The sequence below is a fragment of the Hippocampus bargibanti genome, linkage group LG14, assembly GCF_051943395.1.
Source record: "Hippocampus bargibanti isolate YZ-2025 linkage group LG14, ASM5194339v1, whole genome shotgun sequence".
NCBI lineage: Eukaryota > Metazoa > Chordata > Actinopteri > Syngnathiformes > Syngnathidae > Hippocampus > Hippocampus bargibanti.
This window is the reverse complement of record NC_142747.1, coordinates 20,687,430-20,713,428: the sequence shown is the minus strand read 5'-3', so window position 1 is coordinate 20,713,428 and position 25,999 is coordinate 20,687,430. Positions and strand designations below refer to the sequence as shown.

The window sequence follows — 25,999 nt, the reverse complement described above, 5'->3', positions numbered from 1 at the left end:
AGTCGTAGCGCTTGTCCGCTGTGAGGAGATGAGCTTCAATTTATAGCCTGTAAGCTAGCAAGCTAACGAGCGTGGTCATCTGCAGCTGGGTTATATGAAAAATGAAGAATAAGAATACAAATTAAAAAACTTTAAAGGACAACCGACACCATTTTTTTTGGTTTCCTAAATGACATCACAAAAACGTTTTATAGCATCGAAAATAGCCAAAACACGCAGGCGCATATTTTAGCTAGTTAATATCTAGCTATCTAGACAGCTAGCTAACTAACTAGCTGGCTATCTAGCTAGCTACTATTTGCTGTCCATTAGCTATCTAACTAACTAGCTGGCTAATACACAGCAAATAGATTGTATTTGCTGTCTATTAGCTATCTAACTCTAACTTCTGCCTTCAGTATTGCTTTCTCGGTCAGGGGTGTTCCCTCCGTGACGTCATGTAAGGCATCGTCATCAACTTGAAAACAAGACTTCCTGAATATTCAGCGCGAGTCTTAAAACATAAAGTATGGCTATATGCGCTGGAATCTTGGAATCTGTCAAATGCGCTCAGTAGACGTCATTTGAAGTAATGTTACAAATTACGGACGCAACTTGTCCGAAGGTGTCGGTTGTCCTTTAAATTGTCTCACAATAGAGATATTTCCAATTTACAGCAGCAAAGAAAAAAAGTAGATGTCCAACCTTTCTTAATGATGTCCATTTTTTCTTGAAAAGTCCGTCTTGAAAATGGCTTTAACAGTAAATCAGCAACCAAATCCATTTCTTCTCCCCCTTCAGTGATCGTGAGTTGACAAAACCGCTTTGAAATCAACCAAAAACGTATTTTCTAATGCATCTCGCGACAGATACATTGTGCTTGCTAACTCTGGATAGTATGCTATTGTCACCAGCGGCAAGTGAAACTATGATTGACTGGTATCTAGCCAATCATAGTTTGCAAACGCTCTGACGTCAGGCCTGCGCGCCACCAACTCGAAATTGATTGGTTAAAGCAGACGCTACCGGGCTACACAACTGATTGTGAAGGAATCCAGGTAGATTTTTGACCCTGGTAACAAATGATTGCTGAAATCCGATTGGTTCAATATTTAAATACGAAAACACACGCCGGGAAGCAGGGCAACAGTACAAAAGTCACGAAAAGAACATGAAAGACAATTTGGAATTATTTAATACGAATTTATGGACAAAATATACATCACAACATGGGGTTTGATTCACTTCTGTTTCTTGGAAAAATGTGTTGGAGCAATTTGAAAGTCACCCAAAGCCACTCATGGAATTTTGTTGAATTTTGCAGGATGACGTATTTACAGTTGAATTTTACAGCATTTCATGCCCACTTTAAAGTCCATCGAGTAACTTGACATTTGCAGGCCTATTCTTGTACAAATGAAACAAAAAGACATAAAAAAAGACAATTGGAATGTTTGTTCACACAGGGGCAGAGAAACAACACGAGACATCAAGTGAGAGGTTATTTTAGTGAAGTTTGTCGATAAAAATGTTTCTTCAGCCGTCATCTGTACTACTTTGGTGTCGGCATTTTGCTCCTCATCCAAAGAGCTTCGTCAGCGAACTAAAGTTGTGCTGGTCGCTCCGGCCCTATACATGGACAGAGGTGGCGGTAGCAGACCTCAGCTCTGATAGGTCCCTGCTCTAAGCAGCAGACTACTCCCTGAAGCTAATCGGATGACAGTGATACCTCGGTTTATGAACCCCTTGGTTTACGAACATTTATTATACATAACAATGTATGTTTTGTGTAGTTTTAAGGCTTAGAAAATTAGAAAATTATGTTTCATGAGGACCTAGGAACGGATTATTCTTATTTTAATGGTTTCCTATGGGAAATATTTTTTTGGGATACACACCTTTCGCCTTACATACTGTCTGGGAACCAATTAAGTTCGTAAACCAAGGTATCACTGTACTTCTTTTGTTCTGTCTGATTACTTGTCATGTTCTCAAATGGAATTTGTGTATTTTGACACATCCGAGGGAAATAAATTGAGCAGTTGACATGATCAGAACTCCAGGAAGTTGGTCACAATCGCAGCATTGTAGATGAGGTCTGAAATGTAACCCATGGAGGTCTGCGGTCCCATTGGTGTGTGATGATGATGTCCTTGGCTCTGATTGACCTCCCAGTACGCTGGCTGAGAGTGAGAGAACGGAACCACTTGGTCGATAGAAACGTGGTCGCCGTATAGAGTCTGATGACCACCAGACTTAACCAGACCCTGAGTCTTAAAGTTCCTGAAGGACTGGTTGGACGCAGAAAGTTGTCGCTGCCTGGTGATGGGATGTGAAAACGGACCAGAAAGGAAAGTCGGGAGGGTGGATGCCAGTTGCGAGTCCGAGCGCCTCGGAGAACCGAGGGCGGGCTGTTGCGATGACGTCGTCGAATGGTTGTTGTTGTTGTACAGTTGAATCCAGTCAGTGTAGAATTGTGGGATGTCTTCACAGGTTGGATTTTGTTCCGGTCTCAGTATGTCGGCCATGCTCGGACAAGGAAAAGCGGAAGTCAAAAGTCCAGAGTTTGGTTCTGTGAACCTCCGACTTGCCACAAAGTGTTTGGTGGACTTGGGCAGTCTCCCGGTCTTGATACTCCGGGCTCTTCGGTTTTGAAACCACACCTGTGCAACAGTTTGATTTTCAGTCTCAATGGCATAGATCACCGGTGTCAAAGATAAGGCCCGCGGGCCACCATATTATTTTATTCGGCCCGTGAAAGCAAATTGAACTTGTGAAATTCCATCATGCTTGCTAAAATCCCAACTAAAATTTCAAATTCTCCAATGAAACCACAATAACAGTCATGATTTTAGACATCAAATTTGAAAACGAGTTATTCATCAATGCTGCTGTGGTCCCATTGTGGGACGATTAAAGGACAACGGACACCATTTTTTTGGGGGACCTGGGAACGGATTATTCTCATTTTAATGATTTCCTATGGGAAATTATTTTTTGGGATACACACCTTTCACCTTAGACACTCTGTCTGGGAACCAATTAAGTTTGTCAGCCAAGCTATCGCTGTATTGGCTAAATCACTGCACTATTTCAAAAGACACTCACCTGAATCTTACTCTCGGGCAGGTGCGTGTGAACGGCCAGTCTTTCCCTGAGGGTGATGTCCGGGTAGGGAGTGACGGCAAAGGCTTGCTCCAGCTCAGACAGCTGAGCACGACTAAAAATAGTCCGCTTCCTTTTTCTCGGACCTTCACTCACAAAAGCACTTTGGTGCTGCTCCGCGGACGATGGGGCACTCGCATTGTTCGCACCTTACAGCGGAAATGGGAAATGAAAAATCATCAATGAGTTCTTTCGGATAATTGTCCAAGTATTGTCAGATTGACTTTATTGACATGATCATTTTTTTATGATATATTTTCAGTGTCTGAAAGTCATGACAAAAAGTTAGTGGACACCAGGGCAGATAACTCTGAAAATCGATGAAAAGGTTTCTTCAGCCGTCATCTGTACTTCTTTGAAGGTGTCGGATGTTTCGCTTCTTATCCAAGAAGCTTCGTCAGAAAACTAAAGTCTTACTGGTAGTTTTGGCCCTATATATATATATATTATATCCCTACTGTCCAGACGTGGCGGTGCCGGACTCTGACTGGCCTGATTGCCCAATTTGCCCTGGTCCAGGGCAAATTGGGCAAACTTTAGTTTGCTGACGAAGCTTCTTGGATGAGAAGCGAAACGTCCGACACCTTGAAAGAAGTACAGATGACGGCTGAAGAAACCTTTTCATCGATGGACCACTCCTGTACGACTGAGAGCTTACACAGACGTATAAGTCTGAAAAGTTGCCTGCCCCATTGCCTGTCCCATTTTGTGTTTGTCCATACACTCTGTCATTTCCCACAATGCAATGCTCGCATTGCGTCGTCTGCTACAAGCTACGTGAACTCCTCTTTCCACGATGCTTTTAATAATGTACTTTCAATTTCTAAGCGCCTTACAAAACTCTCAAGTACACTTTACAGTCACGGGATAATGTACGTTTATCTTTTGTAGCGTCCTCACACACAGATGGATGATCAAATTAATCATACATATCCAAACAATTGCTTTCCAAACGCGTTTTTCTGGCTTACCTTTCCCGCGTTCCAGTTCCCCAAATACCCCTGTCAAAGCCGCGGCATCGGTCTGTTGATCGGGCTTGACGAATGAGAAATCGGCGTCCAAGAACAAAGCCATTTTCACAGTTGATGCGTATGTGATTTGACAGAGACGACAGGGGCGGGTTGGGGGGGAAACCACCTCTTATAACCCACGCAGACCACACCCCTCAATACGCAGGAAAATCCAGGTATTAAAAACAACACTGACTTTAATCTCAAATGACGGAGAATCAAATCAGGCTGTTTTTTTTGCAAGACTTCAATCAAATATACCATCATTCAGTACGATACAGTACAGTGATACCTCGGTTTTCGACCATAATCCGTTTCAGAAACCTGTTCAAAAACCGAAACAGCACTTTCCATTCAAAGCAATGTAAAAAAATCTTAATCCGTTCAAAGTCTAGAAAACAACTTTTTAACTATTTCATCGCATAAACCAGATAAAAACTTAATAATAGAGCAGGTCATGTGTAAAATTCTACAAACTTTTATTTTCACCAATTTTTAACATCAACATTAAAGGACAACCGACGTCACTTTTTTGGTTCTTAACTGACATCAGAAAAATGCTTTATAGCATCTAAAATACCCAAAACAGGCAGGCTGATAATTTTATTCAAATGCCAAACACCAATAAAAATGACTTAATGTGTCCAAAATCTGCAAGCAAAAAATTGAGCTGCGAATTGGGCATTTTCAGAAAGTCCCGCCCCCAGTTCGTGACGTCACGCAAAGACGTCTTGCATTGCTGGAGAATCCAAACAAAGGCTTCAGATTCGGAGAAGATGCTTTCTTGTTACACAACCAGTTATGAATACGATTCAAATAGTTCTGAGGAGGAAAGCATACAGTTTGCAATCGATTAAAGAATTTATTTTGTGCCAATTTGAGGCAACATTGGGCACAAAAAAAGAGGCACAAAATGGCGACCTCCTGTGGCCACCTCCGTTTCCACAGGCTGATAAATTCCTTATATGGAGCTTGGGCACCCTCTTCTGGCGGCTTTTAGGTGCAACACAAGGTTGTCAGACCAAACAAGTACAGCAAAATACATTGACGTGATGGAAGGACTGCTACAATGTGTCTTTTTTCGGTCAGGGGCGTTCCTGTAGTGACGTCACGTACGGACCCGTCACCAACTCAAAAACAAGACTTCCTGAATATTCAGCGCGAGTCTTAAAAGGTCAAATATAGCTACATGCGGTGGAATCTTTGTAAAATACGCTGAGTAGAAGTCATTTGAAGCCATTTTACAAATTATGGACACAACTTGTCCAGATTTTTTTTTTTCATTTATAAGGGCCTTTCAAAACTCTCAACTCATTTTATCTCACTCAAATTTGCGCAGGTGGTTGTAGAGGGACTGCACGTAGGTGAAGACGCACATGGGATCGGGTTTCCGACCCATGATCATCATGTCGTCCACTTCGATGAGCCGGTCGCAGCCGGCCTTCAGTCTGAAGATAAAAGGTAGAGAGAAAAAAAAATGGAGTCATTTTTTTTGCGGACAACATTGTGATTACGATTTCCACTCGAGGGCCGTTATGAATTTGGTTGACGTGGGATAATTTGATATTTTGCTTCAGACTTTAGCAAGCAACGTGGAATCTTACAAGTTGGATTTGCTTTCGTGGGCCGAATAAAATGATGTGACGGGCCACATTTGGCCCCTGGGGCCTTGACTTGGACACCAGTGTCATACACCAACCTCACCTTGATTTAATGATCGAATACATTAGGCGTCATGGTTGTTTTCTTTTAGATTTACATGAAAATAAACCATTTATACATCAAAAGAAACCATGTCAAAATTACCATATTTTCTGGTGTATAAGGTGCACCGGAGTATACGGTGCACCCAAAATGAACGGTATAATTTAAAACATTTTCCATATATAAGGCGCACCGGACTATAAGGCGAACGGCAGTGAATGAGTGAGAAAATATGGTGGTTTTGTGTTGCCACTCACTCTGCGGTCCCAAAAGCCAGTTGGAAGTTCTGCTTGCGATTGGTCGGTGATAAGGATTCGTAGTCAAACTCGCTGGGAAAGAAGGAGTGGACCAGAGCGCAGAAAGCCATGCCGTCACTCCAACTGGATGAGAAGTTCTGGATTTCGATGTTCTGTAGAACAAGGCGGGGGAGATAAAGGAAGCATGGTAAGGATGTGGCAAGCACATGGCCCAAAAAAATGGCCTTTACAGCAGCACTTGTATTTTGTTTTTTTTTTTCTACTTCTTCCTTTCCATTCATCACTTTGCTGCTGTGAAATGTCAATTTCTCCACTGCGCGACTCATCAAGGCTAATCCAATCCAATCGTGTCCCTTCCGAGATAGCTCCTTAGCTAATAGCTAGCTAGCTAGATAGTTCGTTAGCTAATACATATATAGAAAGCTAGCTAGCCAGCTAGTAGATACCTAGTAGATAGCCAACAGATAGATAGCTATATAGCGCGGACGTTAAGTGGTCGGCGACGTGTCTCAAGCGCACATGACGTCTTTGCTGGAGTGAAATGGAACATGTCGGATCATCAGACGAACGATCGAGTTTTTCCTCCGAGCGAGTCGGGCCTACGTCGAATTTAACGATAACGAAAGCCACATGGAGCTGCTGGCACGGGTTGCAATGTGTTCAAACACTTTGTCGTGACCTACAAAAAAATGTTTCCAACTCTGTTCCCACAGAAACACTCATTTATAAAAATAAACAAAGCGCATTCGCTTGCATACTGCGCAGATGAAATTAGCACGTTAGCGCCACGTTTATTGGGTTGTTGAACATTTAAAGGACAACCGACACCTCCGGACAAGTTGCATCCATAATTTGTAAAATGGCTTCAAATGACTTCTACTGAGCGCATTTGAAAAAGATTCCACCGCATAGAGCGAGATTATACTTTTTAAGACTCGCGCTGAATATCGTAATTAATGTAATTAATATTGGATGTAAAAATCCACACAAAACAGTCACATAATAGGTAACATCAGCAGCTATCTAGCTAGCTATCTGCCTATCTACTAGCTACTCAAATAAATAGAAAGCTATCTGGCTAGCTAATAGATAGTTAATAGCTAGCCAGCTAGATTATTTACGATTATTAATTATTATTATTATTATTATTATTATTGAGTGGACATTACCTGGTAGCCTGGTACCTGGTTATTATGATTATAATTATAATTATGATTATGATTATGATGATGATTATGATTATTATGATTATTATTATTATTATTATTATTATTATTATGATTATTATTATTATTATTATTATGATTATTATTATTATGATGATTATTATGATGATGATGATGATTGAGTGAACATTACCTGGTAGCCGAGGGTTTTGGAGCGACACCACTCAAGAAGGATCTGTTTGATGCTGCTGGCGCTGGAAACTCCAAAACTTTGGGAGCGCTTCAGTTTGGCTTTGGACTCCATCAATTTGGGCCGACTGCACGCATAATAAAGCAACCACTGTGAGTAAATCGACAATCGTTTTCAACACCTTCACTAGCAGATTTTCCGCACTAGATGGCGCACCTAAAAGCCTTTATTTTCTTATATGTAGTTGGAAAACTTTTACATGTATATATATACAGTGATACCTCGGTTTACGAACCCCTTGGCTTACGAACTTTTCAGTTTACGAACTTTAATTTATGAAAATTTTACCTTGGCATAAAAACTATTTTTCGGGATATACACGGAGCGCCACAATGAGTGGTCAATAAAACCACTTTATTATACAGTACAGTTTATTTCTTTAATTATATTACCATAGCACATTTATTATACATAAAATAAGGTATATTTTGTGTAGTTTTAAGGATTAGAAAGTAGAAAATTATGTTTTATGGGGACCTGGGAACGGATTATTCTCATTTTAATGGTTTCCTATAGGAAATTACTTTTTGGGATACACACTTTTCACCTTAAGCACTCTGTCTAGGAACCGATTAAGTTCGTAAGCCAAGGAAGGTATCATTGTCTATTGAAAGCAGAATCTTTACCTGTTACCGACGTCTGCGTCCAAGCTCTCAAAGACCGAGCGGCGAGCCTGAGCTCCAATATTTCTGGGTAACGTTTGTGACCTGGTCAGTTCTCGCCTCTTTTCTCCTCCGTGGCCAAAAGATCGCTCGTTGCTTTCATGGTGGTCAACTCTGCAGGTGGCGCACAGTCTTACAAACTTAGCGGCAAATTTTTGAGATGACTTCCAGGTTCATTTTTTTGCAGATTCTGGACACTTGAAGTCATTTTTATTGGTGTTTTGCATTGGACTAGAAATATCATACTGCGTGTTTTGGGTATTTTACATGCTCTAAAATGTTTTTCTGATGTCAGTTAGGAAACAAAAAAATGGTGTCGGTTGTCCTTTTAAGGTTGACTTCCCCTTTCAAATTCAAACATGACTCAAATTGTTTCTCACCTGTCATGTTGAGGTAAATCTGCATAAGTCACCATTTTAGCGGAGGGCGAAAGCGTCTTTTCTGCAAAGACAATCACAACCGTCAATCGTAACCGCGGTCTCAGCGTGAGGGTCTATTCGGCTTGGAACCTCACCTTGAAGGCGCGACGTTCCCGGAGCTCTGACGGCGTTCTGACTGGCGTTCCACGTCTTTATGCATGACGCTAAAAGAAAATCAACGTTTAGTCTGGAATTTCACAAAGGCGATTTGAAAGACAGTGATACCTTGGCTTACGAACTTAATTGGTTCCCAGACAGTGTGTAAGGCGAAAAGTGTGTATCCCAAAAATTAATTTCCCATAGGAAACCATTAAAATGAGAATAATCCGTTCCCAGGTCCCCATAAAACATAATTTTCTACTAAATAAGCCTTACAACTACACAATCTATACCTTATTTTCTGTATAATAAATGTGCTATGGTATTGTAATGAAAGAAATAAAGTGGTTCGTTCGTGAATGACATCACTCATCGCGTTATTCTCACGAATTTAACGTTCGTAAGGCGAACCGTTCGTTAGCTAAAGCGTTCGCAAACGTTCGTTAGCTAAAGCCGAGGTATCACTGTACTTGGGTCATGTTTGTGGCAGATTCACCTGGTTGAACGTGAGATTCTGCGCTCGATTGATGCTGGATGGGGTTGGTAGTTGATTGATTGGGAGGGAAGGTTTCTGAGACTGGAAGGAAAGTTGAGGAAGCGCAACTACTGGGAGACTCGGGGCGGCAAGTCTTGACTTCTGCTGTTTTGGTGGTGGCCGTGATGGGGTAGTGGGCCATCCGCACGGCCACTGGCGCCGCATGTTCGTATGGGAAACCTCTGGGTGGAGACATTTTTCCATGTAGCAGCAAGGAATGCTCTGATTGGAGGAAATTATAAGAAACAAGAAGGAAAGAGATTAAGGCAACGCGACTGAATATTAACGATATGGCAGGTGGCTCGAGTGGATGGAGGGCTAGCTAGCTAGCTAGCTAGCTAATAGAACGCTAGATAGCAAATAGATAGCTAGCTAACGAGATGGCTGATATGTTTCCTGACTCAAATAGCTGGCTGGCTATATTGCTGATAGCTAGCTGGATAGCTAATACTGGAAGGTCCAAAACTCCAACAGCTAAGTATTCAGGTTTTCTTGACTAAATGTCAACTGATAAAGTTAATTTATCGATGCAATCTTCAAGTCAAGTAAGGAAAGTAGCTATCTATCTATCTATCTATCTGTTAGCTTAGCTGGCTATCTGTTAGCTATGTGGCTACCTAGCTAGCTAATTGAGTCGGGAAACATTGGCTATATGGCTAGCTATTGGCTATTAGCTATCTATTAGCTGGATAGCTAGGTTTCTATCTTTTTGAGTTATTCCGGGTTGAGCTAACGCTCGCGCGTGTGGCTGCCGCTGCTCACCCACGGAAAAACTTAATCCTGTGACTGCAAAGTGACCTTGAGAGTTTTGAAAGGCGCTTAGAAACGAAATGGATTGTTAGTATTATTATTATTAAACTGTTTGAAAATTTCCTATCCAAAGTCCTGTGGAACTGCTGCGGCTTGGAATTGAAGCGGATTTACAGTACATGGGACAGGAGATGTGAGACAATCTCTTTTTGTCAATGGATGCTACAGCTTCGTGTTTGCTTGATCAATGGCTATGGGATCGAAATTAGAAGGAAAACATAAATAACGCGACGGCCAATCGCACCAAGACTACTAATTGATACTAGTAGACACAAATTCCCAGCAGACTTTCCGGGGTCATTTTGAAGTAGTTTTGGGACACTTTAAGTCATTTTTTTTGCATTTGACTAAAAATGTCAGCTTGCGCGTTTTGGGTGTTTTAGGTGCGATAAAACGTTTTTCTGATGTCAGTTAGGAAACAAAAAAATGGTGTCGGTTGTCCTTTAAAGTCCACTCACGTTTTTATGTTAGTTTGTTTGAAGCTCTCTCTCTATCAAACACAGGAAAGAAGTCGCAGAGCATTGACAGTGATGACATCACCGTGAAATCGTCTGGAATTAATGTGCCAGACTTGACAAATCTCTCCCAGAACCACAAAAAACATTACTCAACATTTTTTTTATTTTATAACAGGCCGGCACTCAACATCAGCCATTAAAGCAAGCGAGCCTTAGGATTAAAATGTCCTTTTTTTCCCCCCCTCGTCTTTTCTTTTAAAAGTCGTTCAAGTTAATGGACTTGACGTCAGTTTTGTGCTGGAGCTTCGACTTTGAGAACACGTTGTACTGGCGTGATGAGAAACACTCGCGGGTACCTGTTGATGTAGTGTGTCCGTTCTCCAGGGACGCGTTTGTCGAGGTCTGGTCAACCTCGATTGCTTCTTCTCGCTCCACACTCTGGAACGCACATACGGGAGGGATCATGATAAAAATGTCAACGCAGAGAGATGCAAATTTCAAAATAAAATATGTTGAATAAATATAGTTTTACCCACCCCCAATAAAAAAAAATAAAAAATACAGTGATACCTCAGCTTACGAACTTAATTGGTCCCCAAAAAGTGTGTGTAAGGTGAAAACTTTGGCTACCAAACATTTATTTCCCATAAGAAACCATTAAAATGAGAATAATCCGTTCCCAGGTCCCCATAAAACATCATTTTCTACTAAATAGGCCTTAAAGGACAACCGACACCATTTTTTTGTTCCTAACTGACATCAGAAAAATGTTTTATCGCATCTAAAATACCCAAAACATGCAAGCTGATATTTTTAGTCAAATGCAAAACACCAATAAAAATGTTTCCCAAAACTACTTCAAAATGACCTCGGAGATGCCGAGTTTCAGAAGGTCCCGCCCTCTTGTTCGTGGCGTCACACCAGGACGTCTTCAATCAATCAAAACATTGGCTTCAGATTGGGAGAAGATGCTTTCATGTTACTCATCAAGTTATGAATGTGATTCAAATAGTTCTGAAGAGGAAAGCATAAATGTTTGCAATCGATTAAAGGAGTCCTTCCGTCTCATTTTGAGGTGTCTGGACTCCAATATCGCGCCCAGAAAATGCACAAGATGGCGCCCAAGCTCTGTTGGAAATGGGCTGATTTGTCTGCTGGGAATTTGTATCAAATCGTAGTCTTGGTGCAACACACAATGATTCACCATCGCGTTCTTTATGTGTTTTTGCCATCAACACGGATCAACACAAAGTTTTCAGACCCAAAAAAGTACCCAAAATGTATTGTGTGTAGCAAACAAATGGTCCTCTGTTGAATTTTCCACTGCAGTTGTGGCTACAAGTACACGTTATCTCCAACATATGGCAACAATAGAGCGTAAGTCCCCCTATCTCGGCTATCTTGGCAGCCCACCTTCCTCCTTGCAGCCTTCACTCTGTGAATCTCAGTTCCCGGCAGTGATGCAGTCAGCATGAGGCGGAGTTTGACATGAGAGGTCAGGAAACTATGACAAATGCGGACCCTCACGGATACGGGAAAAGACCTGCGGTAGCATTAGCAACCTCATGGAGTTGAACCGTGATTTAGCCTGAAGTTGAACCCTGATTCAGCCTGATGGAGTCAATCCAATCAAAACATATCTTTGAACAACTGTCCGATAGTCGATGGTATAAACTTGTGGAAAAGTTAAAACTGGGTTAGCTTAGCTTATCCATTTTTCTGATCCACTCATGCAAACTTCGCACAGGAAAGCCAGAATCGAACCCTACACCTCAGCACAGTGAGTGAAAAGCATTAACTCATTCACTGCCAGACATGTGCAAAAGTTTTTGTCCTTATCACTTGAATTCCAGGACAAACAGAATACAGTAAAACCTCGGTTTACGAACCTCTTGGTTTACAAACGTTTTGGTTTACGAATGTTAAACTTATGAAAATTTTACCTTGACATACGAACTTTTGTTGTACACGGAGCTGCCTCAATGAGTGATGTGTCGTTCGCGAATGAGCCCGTTCTTCTAACAAGAAAATAGCAGCCGACTGTTTTTTTCCTCTAATTCAAGCCATCAACGACCATAACAAAGGTAAATAAAGTGACTTTATTATACAGTACTGTTTATTTCTTTAATGATAATACTGTAGCACATTTATTATACATAAAATAAGGTATATTTTGTGTAATTTTAAGGCTTTGGAAATTTGAAAATGATGTTTTATGGGGACCTGGGAACGGATTATTCTCATTTTAATGGTTTCCTATGGGAAATGAATTTTCGGGATACATACTTTTCGCCTTACACACTGTCTGGCAACCAATTAAGTTCGTAAGCCCAGGTATCACTGTCTATTGATTTTGTCTAGCACGAGTGGTGCCAGTGGACATTCAAGGTGTCCCACCGGCAGCTTAGTTATTAACTTGTTTCCACCGCTATCATGACGGGAACACAGCCTATTGTCTGGAAGTCATTAAGAGAGCCAAGGGTAGCCAGGGAGTAGCCACATACCTCTGTTACCCCCCCCCCTTGTATACACACACACACATCCACACTTTTCTCAGCTGTCTTTCAATTTGATGCTAACTTTTCACAAGTCTATTCTGGAGTAGACGCTCAAAATTAGCTGTACAGTACGTGCGTGTTCCTGTTCTGTCTTATACATTGGTGTATGCTGTACTACATTAGCTCATCAGGGACTTACATGCAAGTACTGAAAGGGACAATCTCAGAGAAGAGGGGGAGGGGAGACCTCTGTAACAGAATCAATGAGTTTTGGCCCAGGTCAGCTGTCAGTCATATGGCCAGTCTCGACATGGCGATAAGTGTGTATCCCAAATATTAATTTCCCATAGGAAACCATTAAAATGAGAATAATCCGTTCCCAGGTCCCCATAAAACATCATTTTCTACTAAATAAGCCTTAAAACTACACAAAATATACCCCATTTTATCTATAATAAATGTGCTACGGCATTATAATTAAAGAAATAAACTGTAGTATATAATAAAGTCATTTTATTGGCCTTTGTGATGGTCCAGAATTCTTCATCACCAGAACGTCATCCTTTCATCACATCACCCCCGTCCTCTAAGAGCTCCACTGGCTCCCGGGAAAAAATAGAATCAACTTTCAAATTCTTCTTGAAACATTTAAAGCTATCCATAACCTTGCCCCCCCCCCTATCTGACCTTCTTCAAATTTCTATTCCCTCTCAGATCCTCTTCCTCCCTCCGCCGGATGGATAATAGCTGCCCCCAAGCTTCTCTTCTCAAGATGTCATCAGCTCTTATCTAACACACGATGCAAGTCTTGTACTGACCCATAAATCAATAGCATTGATAGTCTATGATTGAGACGTGGAGAGTCTCCTTTGACCTGTGTAGGCCAATCTTGAGTTTTCATCGGTCAGTTGACATACCGCAAAATATCAGCCTGCGTGTTTTGGGTATTTTAGATGCTAAAAAACGTTTTTCTGATGTCAGTTAGTAAACAAAAAAATTGGTGTCGGTTGTCCTTTAATTCATGTGAGTGAGGGGGGGATAAGAGCCTGTTTTTGGAAACTGTCAGCGCTCGAAGGCCTACAGACCTGTCTGAACAGTCAAGTGAATTGCGTGTACGTCATCCACGTCAGCTTCTTCCGGACAGGAAGTTCAAGAGTGGCAATTGTGAGTTAAAAAAAAAACCTTCCACCAATCAAACGGAGCATTTCAACGACATTCGCCAAACCAGATTCCCGGTGCCACTTTTGAGTGACAGCTGGGGGGGGGGGGGATCACCTGCAGAGTCACGGAAACAAAGGTGCGTTTGTTTTTGGTTGGCTTTGGTCGTGTGATTTCACAGCAGATAACATTCCTCCATGTCGCCACCAAAAGGCTACATTGAGAAGAAATAACATGAATGACATTTATTTATGCACCTTGTATCACCTGGCCGTCAGGGCCTGCTACGCCTTCTCTGCTGGCCTAAAAAAATATCTTAATCACAGACTTGATGTTAATTATATGTTGTCCATAAATTCTGATTAAATAATTCCATATTGTGTTTCAGCTTCCTTTTAGAGCTTAACGAGTAAGGTACCAGATAAATAGATAAAAGCTTTCCAAATATAAGGCGCACCACATTATAAGGCGTCGCGCCTAATTCGAGGCTGGGGGTACGCACTACTTCTATGGGGGGGAAAATTGAGTCGTCAGTGGCTGCTGACAGTAGTTGCGAGACCTGTTGTGGCTCAATATGACTTCACACCTGCATATAAGGCGCATAGTCATTGGAAGAAATTGAAGGCTTTTGGATGCGTCTTATACACCGGAAAATACAGTACTTGGTGGTGACCAGAACGTGTGGACAGTTTTCCAGATAAAACTGGTCGAAATACAAACGGGACGGTCACTTACGTTGGTTTTGCTGGAGACCGCAAACGTGGCTCGACTGGAGAAGCGACCAGGGGACGGACTGCTACTCGAAAGAGGACCTGTCACCACGGCGGAAACTCGTGAAGCGACCGGGGGACTGCCGGAGCCGGGCGACAATGAAGGGTCGGTGGTCGCAGCGTCGATGTGACCGTTGACAGTCGCAGAGGGAGACCCAGTCTGCCCGTGAGTCCCTTCCAGACTCTCCCGAAGATTCTCTTGGATGTCACCGCAGTGGTTCTTGCCGCAAGGACCGCTCATTCCACTGAGGAGTTCCACCTGTCGGCTTAGCGCTTGCAGCTGAGTCCGGAGCCCTCGGTTCTCCTGCTGGAGCTGAGTCACAGCTCGCTCAAGAGTCCCGCTCAGGCTGACCGCGTCTTCCAGACGATGTTCCAGGTCTAGTTTAAAGGCACTGACATCCAGGCGGATCTCCCCGATGGCCTCCCTCAGAGTGGACTCGTGACGGGTCAAGGCCTCGCACACCGTCTCCCCATCTGGACTGGAGGCGGCGGGACGACACAAGTCTCCCATCTCGTCCGAGGTTGTTGTTTCCAAAGCGTTAGCGGCGGCAACTTTCAGTGCTACCGTCTAGCTTCGTTTTTCGGAAAGGCACTGACGGACACAAGGTGCAAGATGAGGGCAAAGACCCAAAGTCTGATCTGGTTAATGTCTCCCTCAGCGCTCTTCTCTGCAGGACTCTGCTTTCCAGGTGCCGATCTGTCCTCTGTAAGAATCCCAGACAGAAACAAGAAGAAAAACCTGATCTGTGTTGCAAACACTTCCTGGCGATTGACACGCGGTTCGCATTAGGGTTCCTTCCATTCAGAGGTTCCCATCACCACCGTTTTTTTAGCAAGGCAATTCCTAAACAACGCAACATGTGGTTCCTTACAGAGTCACATCAAGTCTTGGTGCGTTTCATAAAATACTGCCATGAGGTCATCCAGACCAACAGCTGCAGTCAACTTACCTCAGCCTCATTCTGTGTTACACATCACAGCTGTGTGGTATTGCCAGTGTGTGTCTGTGTGAGTGTGTGTGTGTGTGGGTGTGTGGGTGCACGGCCGGCTCTGGTTTGTTTAAACGCTCGGGCTGAGCTCTGCTTTTGTCTGGAGGAGGGAGAAGAAGGGGTGGGAAAAAGGAGGAGAAGGAGGAGGAGGAGGATGGAGGGTCATAAATGTAAGGGAGTGGGCGAAAGAGGTGTGTGTGTGTGTGTGTGTGTGTGTGTGTGTGTGTGTGTGTGTGTGTGTGTGTGTGTGTGTGTGTTTTATCACTTCTATGTAAACTATTGGAAATACGTTCCTCCTCTCTGCGCCTCTGTTGTCTTCTAATTGTCAAATTCTCCCTCCTGACATCTTCTTTCTTTGATTCTCTTTTATGAGGAAATACTGTTACACCTGCTGTGCTTTTGTTGGGCTTTAAAAAAACAGACAATAAAAAAGGAGTCATGGTTCTATAAGAGGGAAACTTGTCGTGGGCTCTTTACCGACGATATCTGTCGAAAACAAACAAACAGTATCTAATAGTTTCCGGTGTATAAGGCGCAACCCCAAATAATGGTGTCATTTCAATTTTTTTCCCATATATAAGGTGCACCAGGCGAGAAGACGCTCCTTTAATGAATGACAAAAGTTTTCCAAATATAAGGCGCACCAGATGATAAGGCGCACCTTAAATGAACGAAAAAGGTTATCCAAATATAATGCATAAATATATACGTATAAGGTTTCCAAATATAAGGTGCACCCTCAATGAATGGTGTATTTTCAAAATTTTCCATATATAAGGCACAGCGGAATATAAGGCGCACCTTCAATGAATGACAAACGTTTTCTCTCACTTCTTTTTATTTATCGAGCTATCCAGCTAGCCGTCTATCTAGCTGGCTACCTAGCTAGCAAGCTATTTGCTATCTCACAAAACAGTCAAATAATAGGTGACATCTGCAGCTATCTAGTTGGCTAGCTTTTAGCTATCTGTCTAGCTAGCTAGCTATTAGCTCTCTATTATTGATACCTGACGATTATGTTGTGGCAACTGTCTAGCTTTTAGCTATCTGGCTAGCTAGCTAGCTATTAGCTATCTATTATTGATAGCTGACGCTTATGTTGTGTCTGTTAGCTACTCAAATAAATAGAAAGCTAGCCGGCTAGCTAGTGTATGGTTAGTGGCTGGCTGGTCAGATGGCTGATGGAAAGCTAGCTAGCTAGCTTTCTATCAATTTGAGTAATTCTGGGTTGAGTGAACGCTGGCGCGTGTGTCTGCCGCTGCTCACCCACAGAAAAAGTGACCTTGAGAGTTTTGAAAGGCGCTTAGAAATGAAATGTATTATTATTAATAAAAAATGCCCGCATTCATTCCCCCTCTGTGAATTGAAAGCACCGTCCGTCCCTGTCAATGTAATGGGGTCAAAAGGTCAGCGTAAACTTCTCCCCCCCCCCTCCCTCTCGCTTGCTTGCACGTCTGTTTTGTGTCCGCCATTCTGCCATCATTATCGCTCCATCCACTCGCCCCGACGGCGTTTTTGTTCAGATAAACAGCGCACGTGTACTCAAGTGAGGAAAAAGCTTTCGCTGCCTTGACTTTAAATCACCGAGAGTGCATCGTGCCGTTGGGTTATACGACGTCTATGTTTAGCTTAACGTACACGACTGCGTGTTTCTGTTTAATGACCCGTTCTTTTCCATTTCAGTGACATTTGATGTCAAAATGAGATAGATGGCCGCTCAACCCCCCCCCCCCAACCTAACCCCACCCAAGCCCTCCTTGTAACTGGACCCCAACAGAGCAAACATTCCACACACCAGATAGCCTTTATATGTGTGTAGTAAAATGAGTGCGTATGTCGAAAAGAGTAAGAAAGCTTTGGGATGAAGAAACAGTCTGGCAAGCGGATTTACTGGAATAAATCAGCTTGATTTCACACACACACACCCCCCCGCCACACACACACACACACACATTCCTGTTTCAATGGTTTTGTGAGGTCCAGATAAGGAGTGAGGACCACCGTTGCTGATAAGTTTAGAGAAGAACGAGTGTTCAGTTTGAACACTAAATGTCAGCCCATTTCCCACTTCAACTTCTTTAAAAACAAAGAAACAAAAAGTGGACTTGAAAGTGAAATAACAGCAGGAGTGCGGTTTCTCGAATGGCTACATTCAAAGTCCTCACTTCTGTGGTGAATTTGATTAAAATATCTTTTTACTTCTGTGGTATGGACTCTTTCCTCTCATTAACCACACACACATAAACACACACAGTGAGTACAAAGTGTGTGTATCCAAGTGAATTGAAAATACACACCAAAAAATAATTTTGGGTGAATTTGTGAGGACCTCTCTGAAACTTTAACAGATGCATATATAGACTGTCTAGATGGCTTGTACAAGTAACCTGTATTGGTTTGTACTGAAATATAAACATTGAATTAAATATATGCTCATGTACAACTGGAGGCAATACTACATAGGTTGATAAAAAATGTTTGTATGTACCGTTGTTCGTAACTCAAATGTTCATAAGTAGGGGAGCGTTTGTATACACTGTATCCTGTGTTCGACAAACAAAAAGTCTTTTTTTTTTTTCAGACGAGTGAATCATTGTCAAAACAATCCAAAATTCAACTGGGATGGCGAGAGGCATTTTTGACAACATCTTGGGATTTGATTTCATCCCCCGCTGATTCATTCGTAGTACCTGCTGACTCTTTGTTACTGGAAAGAAGGTTTTCTCCCGGTGGGCCTGCAGTAGTCCTAGTCTCAAGCGCCTCAAGGGATAGAAGCAGTTTCATTTTACAAATCAACTCCAAACTCATTTTGATAGCTCAGTGAGTCACGATCCAGTCTCAGCGTGAGTCACAAACGTGCTTTGTGAGAGTATCGCATCAATGTTGACATAACCTTAACGTACTGTATTTGAAACGGGACGACAACAACAACAAAAAAACTCATGAAAAGTATCTATTTTTCAATGAATCCATATGAACGTTGTTTCTTTTGGAGATACGTTTCATATCGTGTACTTTGCAATTCACATGAGAGAGTCTCACTCGCCGCTAGTCATAAGGGCATACTGGCCAGAGCTAGCACACTGTATCATAGCGAACGGCATCAGAAAATATTTTGCGTTGATTTAATCGCGGTTTTGTCAACACAGAATGGCTGAAGGAGGAGAAGAAATAGATTTGGTGGCAGATTTACCGCTAAAGGACACCCGACACCTCCGGACAAGTTGCGTCCATCATTTGTCAAATTGATTGAGATGACTTCTACTGAGCGTATTTTGCAAAGATTCCACCGCATATAGCTATATTTCACGTTTTAAGACTCGCGCTGTATATTCAGGAAGTCTTGTATTCGAGTTGGTGACGATTCCTTACGTGACGTCACGAAGGGAATGCCCCTGATCGAGAAAGCGACACACAATGCATTTTGGGTACTTTTTTTCTGTCTGAAAACACCGTGTTGATGGCGAAATTAGAAGGAAAACTACATAAATAATGTGATGGCGAATCGTTGTGTGTCGCGCCGATTGCGGTAACACGCATAAAGACGTCTTGGTGTGACGTCACGAACAAGGGGGCGGGACCTTCTGAAACTGGCCATTTCCGGTTTCATTTTGAAGTCGTTTTGGGAAACTTGAAGTCATTTTTCTTGGTGTTTTGCATTTGACTAAAAATATTAGCCTGCGTGTTTTGGCTATTTTAGATGCATTAAAACCTTTTTCTGATGTCGGTTGTCCTTTAAAACGTCGTCAACAGAGATCCCGCTGACCTTATTTTCATCGCTTAAATCGGACATGATTCACACTGTCAAACACTATTTAGATTATTTGGCTGGTCTCCACGTGGAATGTTTGTCCTTGTGATAAGTGTGTATCCGAACGCGTTTGCGTGAGTTTAAAGGCATCTCAGAAAGAGTGGGTTTAATCACCATGACGTACGTTGTTCCCCGCGGGACATACCGTACCGCTTTTTAATGTTTACGGTCTGTAAGGAGCACTCACAAGTGTGTGTTTTCATTTGCCGCACTCTAAAAGCAGTTGAGGTATTTCGTCAACTCTCACCTCTTCTGTGCGCACCAGCATTTTTTTTTTCATCACTAATAGTGAGAACAGCAGCTTGGATGGTTTTGAAGACATTTTTTTTAGTGTTGTACAAGATGGTTCCTCCTACATTTTTCTATAGATTTACAACATCATCGAGATAGGCAGCTGCAAAACCGGAACCGTCTTGGAGAATATTGGTCATTAGTTTAAAGGACAACCGACACCATTTTTTTGTTTCCTAACTGACATCAGAAAACGTTTTATAGCATCGAAAATAGCCAAAACACGCAGGATGATATTTTTAGTCAAATGAAAAACACTAAAATAAAAATGACTTAAAGTGTCCCAAAAATTGCCACAAAATGAGCTCGGAAACTGGGAAGATTCATAAAGTCCCGCCTCTTAAAGGATACTCCTTCACAAACTGCCTTGCTCCAGAATCAAAACAATGGCTTCAGAGTTCAGATTCGGAAACGATGCTTTCTTGTTACTCATCCAGTTATGAATATGATTCAAATAGTTCTGAATATGATTCAAATTCAAATGTAAGAAAAATAATAATAAGAATAATAGTGAAATACGTAATAATACTAGTGAAATAATAATAGCGAAATAATAATACGTAGTGAAATAAGAAGATGAATAAGAATAAGAAAGAAAAAAAAAATAATAATACTAGTGAAATAATAATAATAATAAGAAGCAGAAAAATAAGAATAAGAATAATAGTGAAATAATAATAATAATAATGAAGTAATAGTGAAATAATAAGTGAAATAAGATGAATGAGAATAAGAAGAATAAGTAAAAATAAGAAGAACAATAAGAATAATAGTGAAATAATAATAATAATAATAATAGTGAAATAATAATAATAGTGAAATAATAATAATAATAACAATGCATTTCATTTATAAGCGTCTTTACTCACAAGCGGTCAGGAAGATGAACGAATAATAACTTGAGGGGAAACTAATAATAATAATAATAGATTTCATTTATGAGTGCCTTTCAAAACTTTCAAGGTCACTTCACAGTCACAGGGAATAATTACAGTCTGATCGTCAACATCAAAAGCCTCGAAAGGTTGTACATTTTGAAATTCAAGCAACGTGTTTAAATTATTTCATCCTCAATTTTTTTGTGTGTTCAATGGAATATGGTGCAGGGGCACCCCCTAGTGGTTGGGCATAAAAATCAATTTCAGTTGTGCTCAAGGTTTTAATAATAAGAATCCATTTCATTTCGAAGCACCTTTCAAAACTCTCAAGGTCACTTTACAGTCACAGGATACGGTTTTTTTTTCTGCGGGTGAGCAATAAAAACCAAACTTTCCAGTTGTGTTTGTTTTCAAACATAGCCTTGGCTGCATTTTCTATTTCACATTTATACAAAATACAATACAGTACATATTGATTTAGATTGCGATTTAACAACAGCTGATTTATGTGCAGTACATTTGAATTACATCCATATGAAATCACATTTTAAAATCTTCCTATTTTAGGTGCAGTCTTAATTTTCAAATTGCATACAATTATTAAATAACAATATAAATTAAAAAAAATACACGCTGTTTTTGCAATAAAACGTTTTTCTGATGTCAGTTAGGAAACAAAAAAATGGTGTCGGTTGTCCTTTATATGCGGGGGGAAAAATGCTCTACCTGCTTCTGCGTGTTGTTCTTCTCACGATTTGCAAGGTAGTGGTGGAGGTGATGGACCCCAAAAAACGCAGGCGGGAGGGACAATTGACAAATTCTATTAACTAAAGTCGGCAGGAACCAAAATCTCAAACAACAAAGTCATCAGAACTAAAAGGTCCAAAGTAGCAAACAAAACCAGGAGTATAACAGGACGAGATGAAACAAACCTGACAGGGTCAAACACTGAACGGTCATGCCGGAAGTCCTTTGAACTGCCACTCATTAAAACGACCAACACCCGTGCAGCTACCGGCGGGGCCCTCCCGGGCCATCCGTTGGCCGCAAACCCAAACGTGACACTTCTCTGTCATGAGGTACAATCAGTATGGCCTTTTCTGCACAGAACATGAGACAGAAATGTAGTCTTGACATTAAAAAAATTGCTGTTATTGTACGCTCAGAAGTATAGAGTGATACCTCGGTTTACGAACACCTTGGCTTATGAACTTTTCGGTTTACGAACGTTAATGAAAATATGAACATTTAACCTTGGCATATGAACTATTTTTCGGGATACACACGGAGCGCCACAATGTGATGTCGTTTGTGAACGAGCCGAGTTTGTGAACAAGAAAATGGCAGCCGATTTGTTTTTGTTTTCTCTATTCCCCACCATCAATGACCATCACAAAGGTCAATAAAACCACTTTATTATACAGTACAGTTTATTTCTTTATTTCTTTAGCACATTTATTATACATAAAATAAGGTCTATTTTGTGTAGTTTTAAGGCTTAGAAAATTATAAAATTATGTTTTATGGGGACCTGGGAACGGATTATTCTCATTTTAATGGTTTCCTATGGGAAATTTAATTTTTGGGATACACACTGTCAGGGAACCAATTAAGTTCGTAAGGCAAGGTATCACTGTCTTCAGAAACGAGTCTTACCTGCAATGAGTATTTTTGAGCTGCGAAGAAATAAAACCGTTACTGCATTTAATGCCTTTCGGGCCAATTTTGGTGACTTGAAACTGGACAAGATGATTGACACTCACCTTGGTGGAGGTAACTTCGCATCAAATAGACAGACAGCAGTAGGACCAAAACGCTGCAAACGGCGACCAAAACGCTGCAAACGGCGAGCACGAAGAACCAGCCGGTCGGTTCTGAAGGACAAAATAGAGTCATGATGATGTTCTTCAAAGTCGATGATGATGATGATTCTTCAAATGCGACTCACCTTCAACGGTAAGAACGAAACGTTTCTCAATGGGCATTCGCAGAGACGGATGGGACACTGTGCAAATAAACTGATGTCCTGAGCGCGCCAGGGACGCTTGGAGGTAGAAGAAACCCGACAGCGAGTAGGTCTTGTCCATGTTGTTTTTGTGACTGGAGAGCAGGACATTGTCCAGCGCTTTCGGGAGAGAAGAGCCGACCCTCCGGCCCGAAGATGCTACGTCCTGCTCGTACCAAGCAATGTGCACATCCAGCGGGTAGTAGTTTTCTGCCTTGCAAACTACCTTCTTCATCTCACCAGCTTGCAATGTCAGCGTTGGACCGACACTGAGGGACACCTGGGGGGACTCTATGGTATTTGCAATGGAGTGTTGATCAAAGTTTTGCAGGGACTAGAGTTACAGCACCTTGACACCGACAAGCTAACTAGCCGATAGCTAGCCTGCTCCAAAAACAAATCCAACTCCAGGTAGCATCCGAGTTACAACCAACGCGCAAGCAGCCGGCAACGCGTACTACAATTTTGGCCAGCCAGCATGTCACACACTCGCACAGCAATCTACTGCGTGACCACACTCAATACAGTGCAGATACCATCCCGGCGAAATCTCCTGTAGTACTCTACACTGCTTTTTTCCTTTGGCGTCCGCCTGAGTCCGAGTGTGTGTGTCGGTCGACCTCCTCAGGCCATTAGCAGGGAGAAGGATTTTTCAACAGAGCGAATGCATGAGAAGCCGTGCGTATTTGGGTCAGCAGAACGTAAGTATAACATTTATAAATGAACTGTACAGTAAACAGTTTTGTATACATTACAGGTATACAGTAATAAAAATTGAGAATATGAAATATAAAATGATAAAAATGATACAAAAATTATCAAATTTATAAATGAACTGTAAACAGTTTGGTATATAATAGTATTCAATAGAAAACGTTGCTTAAAAACAACAGATTGACATTGTATACTATCCTGTCGTGTAAGCATCACGTCGGCCATTTTGAATGGATTTCGACTTACGACCGTTTGACTTGCGACCGTTTGACTTACGATCGTTTTGTCGGACCGGAACCCAGTCGTAACTCGAATGTGAGCCGTATTTGAATATTCCAACCCGCCACACAATGTGAATGTAGCCATTTTGCGTTTGATGGTTCCTCACCTTGAATTTGTAGACTTATTTCAAGGCTGCAAGACAGTGGAAACACTGAGGCGGCGCATGCGTATGTGCCAGCGTGTTTGACTTCAGTAAAGGGGAGGGTGTAAGAAAGGTCACCACCCGCGAGGGTCCTCAGGTCAACTCCCCTCCCCTCACTTTCCCCAGAGAGGCTGTTGTGACTGAAGAGTTTGCGTCGCTCGCCCTGGTACTGCTGGTACCACTGCACGCTCAGATTTGGTCGCTTGTGATCAATAGCAAACTGGCAGTGGAGCTTTTTCTGGAAACCAAGGCCGATTGTCACGCTTGGAGTTTGTGTTTTCAAGATCATTATCGCTGTAATCACAGATGTGAAATGTCAGTAGGTTAAGAACACAGCCTCTTATCAGTGTCTGAAACTCATGACAAAAAGTCAGCGGGCACCAGGGCAGACATCTCTGAAAAGTTGCCTGCCCCATTGTTCACAACTTGAAACACAATAGATGAAAAGGTTTCCTCAGCCGTCATCTGTACTTCTTTGAAGGTGTCGGACGTTTCACTTCTTATCCAAGATGCTTCTACCAGTCTTACTGGTAGTATCGGCCCTATTTATATATCCCTACTGTCCCTACTGTGTATATATCCGGCACCGCCATGTCTGGACAGTAGGGATATATATGTATATAGGGCTGATACTACCAGTAAGACTTTAGTTGGCTGAAGCAAATGAATATTCGCTTGCTGAATATTTTGCTTCAGTTGTCGTTCGTTGTCATGGCGCACAATGCAATGTTTGCGTTGCGTCGTCTGCTAAAAGCCACGTGAACTGCTCTTTCTAAGCGCCTTTCAAAACTTTCAAGTACACTTTACAGTCACGGTATAGTCCGAAGCACGAAACAGGCTTCTGATTGACTGCCGTGCCGAGTATGCAAATTGCCAAATGAATGTGGAATGATCATCTGTAACATCCCAATTGGGTGTCAACTTGGACTGATACCTGTTGTAATGAGGGTCTGTCTGTCCTCAACAGCAGGCCAATTGCTGATATCCGGGTGTCCGGGTCCAGAAGGATGGGGGTCACATGGATATCTGAGGACTCCAGAGACAGCGAACAAGCCCTCCGTGTGTGTCAGGGTGACGGTGAACCAACAGTTGTACTTGTAAGATGTCTGTCTCGGCCAGTTCACATCTACATAATTGGTGTTGGATCTATGAATGCCACAATTCAAAAGATCCGCTTCCACGTCCTTCACATAGTTCCGGAGGTCTAATTTGGACACTTAAGAGAGAGAGAGAGCACAATAACTGAGTCAAGTGTTGCCTTTCAGTTTGGATGATCGACACGCCAAAAAGATTCATTACTCACCAATGATAAAGAAAGTGACGGCGTGAGGGTTCACGGGACTGTCTCCAACTTCACCAAATTGCAGGATGCTCGATCTTTTCAGGAGCTGAACGTCACGCTTACCTTCTTTATTGACTTGCACAATGAAGTCATTGAAAACGCAGGGAAGCCATGTCAAAAGATGAGCACGCTGGATGCCTGACAAAAAGAAAAGAAGCAGTTTTTCATGAAAAACGGATTCATAGAGTGATGGCGACAGAGCTTCGTGTAGTAGTTTGGGTCTCCCACTTTGTCTTATAAAGACAATTCACAGCACGAAAACTAAAAATGTTGACTGACTTACCCACACATAGAAATAAGAATAAGGTTAATAACTTTCGCAAATGCATGATCTTGAGGTAAAACGTGTCCGACGAGCTTATCGAGCACCAAGCATCGGTCCACTTTCATTTTCATTTTCAAGGGAAAAAAGCGCGATGCAAAAATAATATATTTTAGTTAAAAGAACATCAGGGCGGAGTTTTAAACGAACATTTGGCTTGGTTATTGTGTCGTATTCGAAACTATTTTATTTTAAACAACACGTTTAAAATGAAAACATACGACTGACGCAGTACCTTGGGTGTAGTACTTGAACCAGTCATAAGGTGGTGCTGTAGGCGTTT

General features: G+C 41.9%; 3 protein-coding genes across 3 annotated transcripts; all 3 read right to left on the bottom strand.

The window, feature by feature from the left end:
• Positions 1-1,074: 1,074 nt before the first annotated feature.
• sebox (SEBOX homeobox) lies at positions 1,075-4,218 on the bottom strand. Its single transcript, XM_089013301.1, has 3 exons — positions 4,116-4,218; positions 3,088-3,293; positions 1,075-2,642 (listed from the first exon to the last, which is right to left on the bottom strand). The coding sequence occupies exons 1-3, from the start codon at positions 4,216-4,218 to the stop codon at positions 2,031-2,033; spliced, it is 921 nt and encodes a 306-aa protein (XP_088869427.1). The 3' UTR covers positions 1,075-2,030.
• A 398-nt stretch (positions 4,219-4,616) lies between these two features.
• Positions 4,617-16,036, bottom strand: smtnl2 (smoothelin like 2). The gene is made up of 10 exons (XM_089013297.1): positions 15,891-16,036; positions 14,906-15,644; positions 10,871-10,952; positions 9,208-9,468; positions 8,708-8,776; positions 8,574-8,634; positions 8,158-8,307; positions 7,475-7,598; positions 6,116-6,267; positions 4,617-5,602 (listed from the first exon to the last, which is right to left on the bottom strand). The coding sequence occupies exons 2-10, from the start codon at positions 15,449-15,451 to the stop codon at positions 5,476-5,478; spliced, it is 1,572 nt and encodes a 523-aa protein (XP_088869423.1). The 5' UTR covers positions 15,452-15,644; positions 15,891-16,036; the 3' UTR covers positions 4,617-5,475.
• A 4,894-nt stretch (positions 16,037-20,930) lies between these two features.
• Positions 20,931-25,904, bottom strand: LOC148888812 (tapasin-related protein-like). Its single transcript, XM_089013459.1, has 8 exons — positions 25,678-25,904; positions 25,356-25,532; positions 24,987-25,268; positions 24,017-24,346; positions 22,858-23,205; positions 22,673-22,783; positions 22,566-22,585; positions 20,931-22,009 (listed from the first exon to the last, which is right to left on the bottom strand). Exons 1-8 carry the CDS (start codon positions 25,721-25,723, stop codon positions 21,995-21,997), a joined length of 1,329 nt encoding a protein of 442 aa, XP_088869585.1. The 5' UTR covers positions 25,724-25,904; the 3' UTR covers positions 20,931-21,994.
• Positions 25,905-25,999: the final 95 nt, after the last annotated feature.

Coding starts and splice junctions, on each gene's coding strand:
- LOC148888812 (XM_089013459.1), bottom strand. CDS start 25,723: ATGCATTTGCGAAAGTTATTAACCTTATTCTTATTTCTATGTGTGG. Junction 24,347..24,986: donor ACAGACCCTCATTACAACAG/GTATCAGTCCAA, acceptor CTGTGATTACAG/CGATAATGATCTTGAAAACA. Junction 23,206..24,016: donor AATAAGTCTACAAATTCAAG/GTGAGGAACCAT, acceptor CAAATACCATAG/AGTCCCCCCAGGTGTCCCTC.
- sebox (XM_089013301.1), bottom strand. CDS start 4,218: ATGGCTTTGTTCTTGGACGCCGATTTCTCATTCGTCAAGCCCGATCAA. Junction 3,294..4,115: donor GGAACTGGAACGCGGGAAAG/GTAAGCCAGAAA, acceptor TTCCGCTGTAAG/GTGCGAACAATGCGAGTGCC. Junction 2,643..3,087: donor TGCCCGAGAGTAAGATTCAG/GTGAGTGTCTTT, acceptor ACTGTTGCACAG/GTGTGGTTTCAAAACCGAAG.
- smtnl2 (XM_089013297.1), bottom strand. CDS start 15,451: ATGGGAGACTTGTGTCGTCCCGCCGCCTCCAGTCCAGATGGGGAGACG. Junction 8,635..8,707: donor GGGAACGTCGCGCCTTCAAG/GTGAGGTTCCAA, acceptor TTGTCTTTGCAG/AAAAGACGCTTTCGCCCTCC. Junction 8,308..8,573: donor GATTTACCTCAACATGACAG/GTGAGAAACAAT, acceptor CGCCACCTGCAG/AGTTGACCACCATGAAAGCA.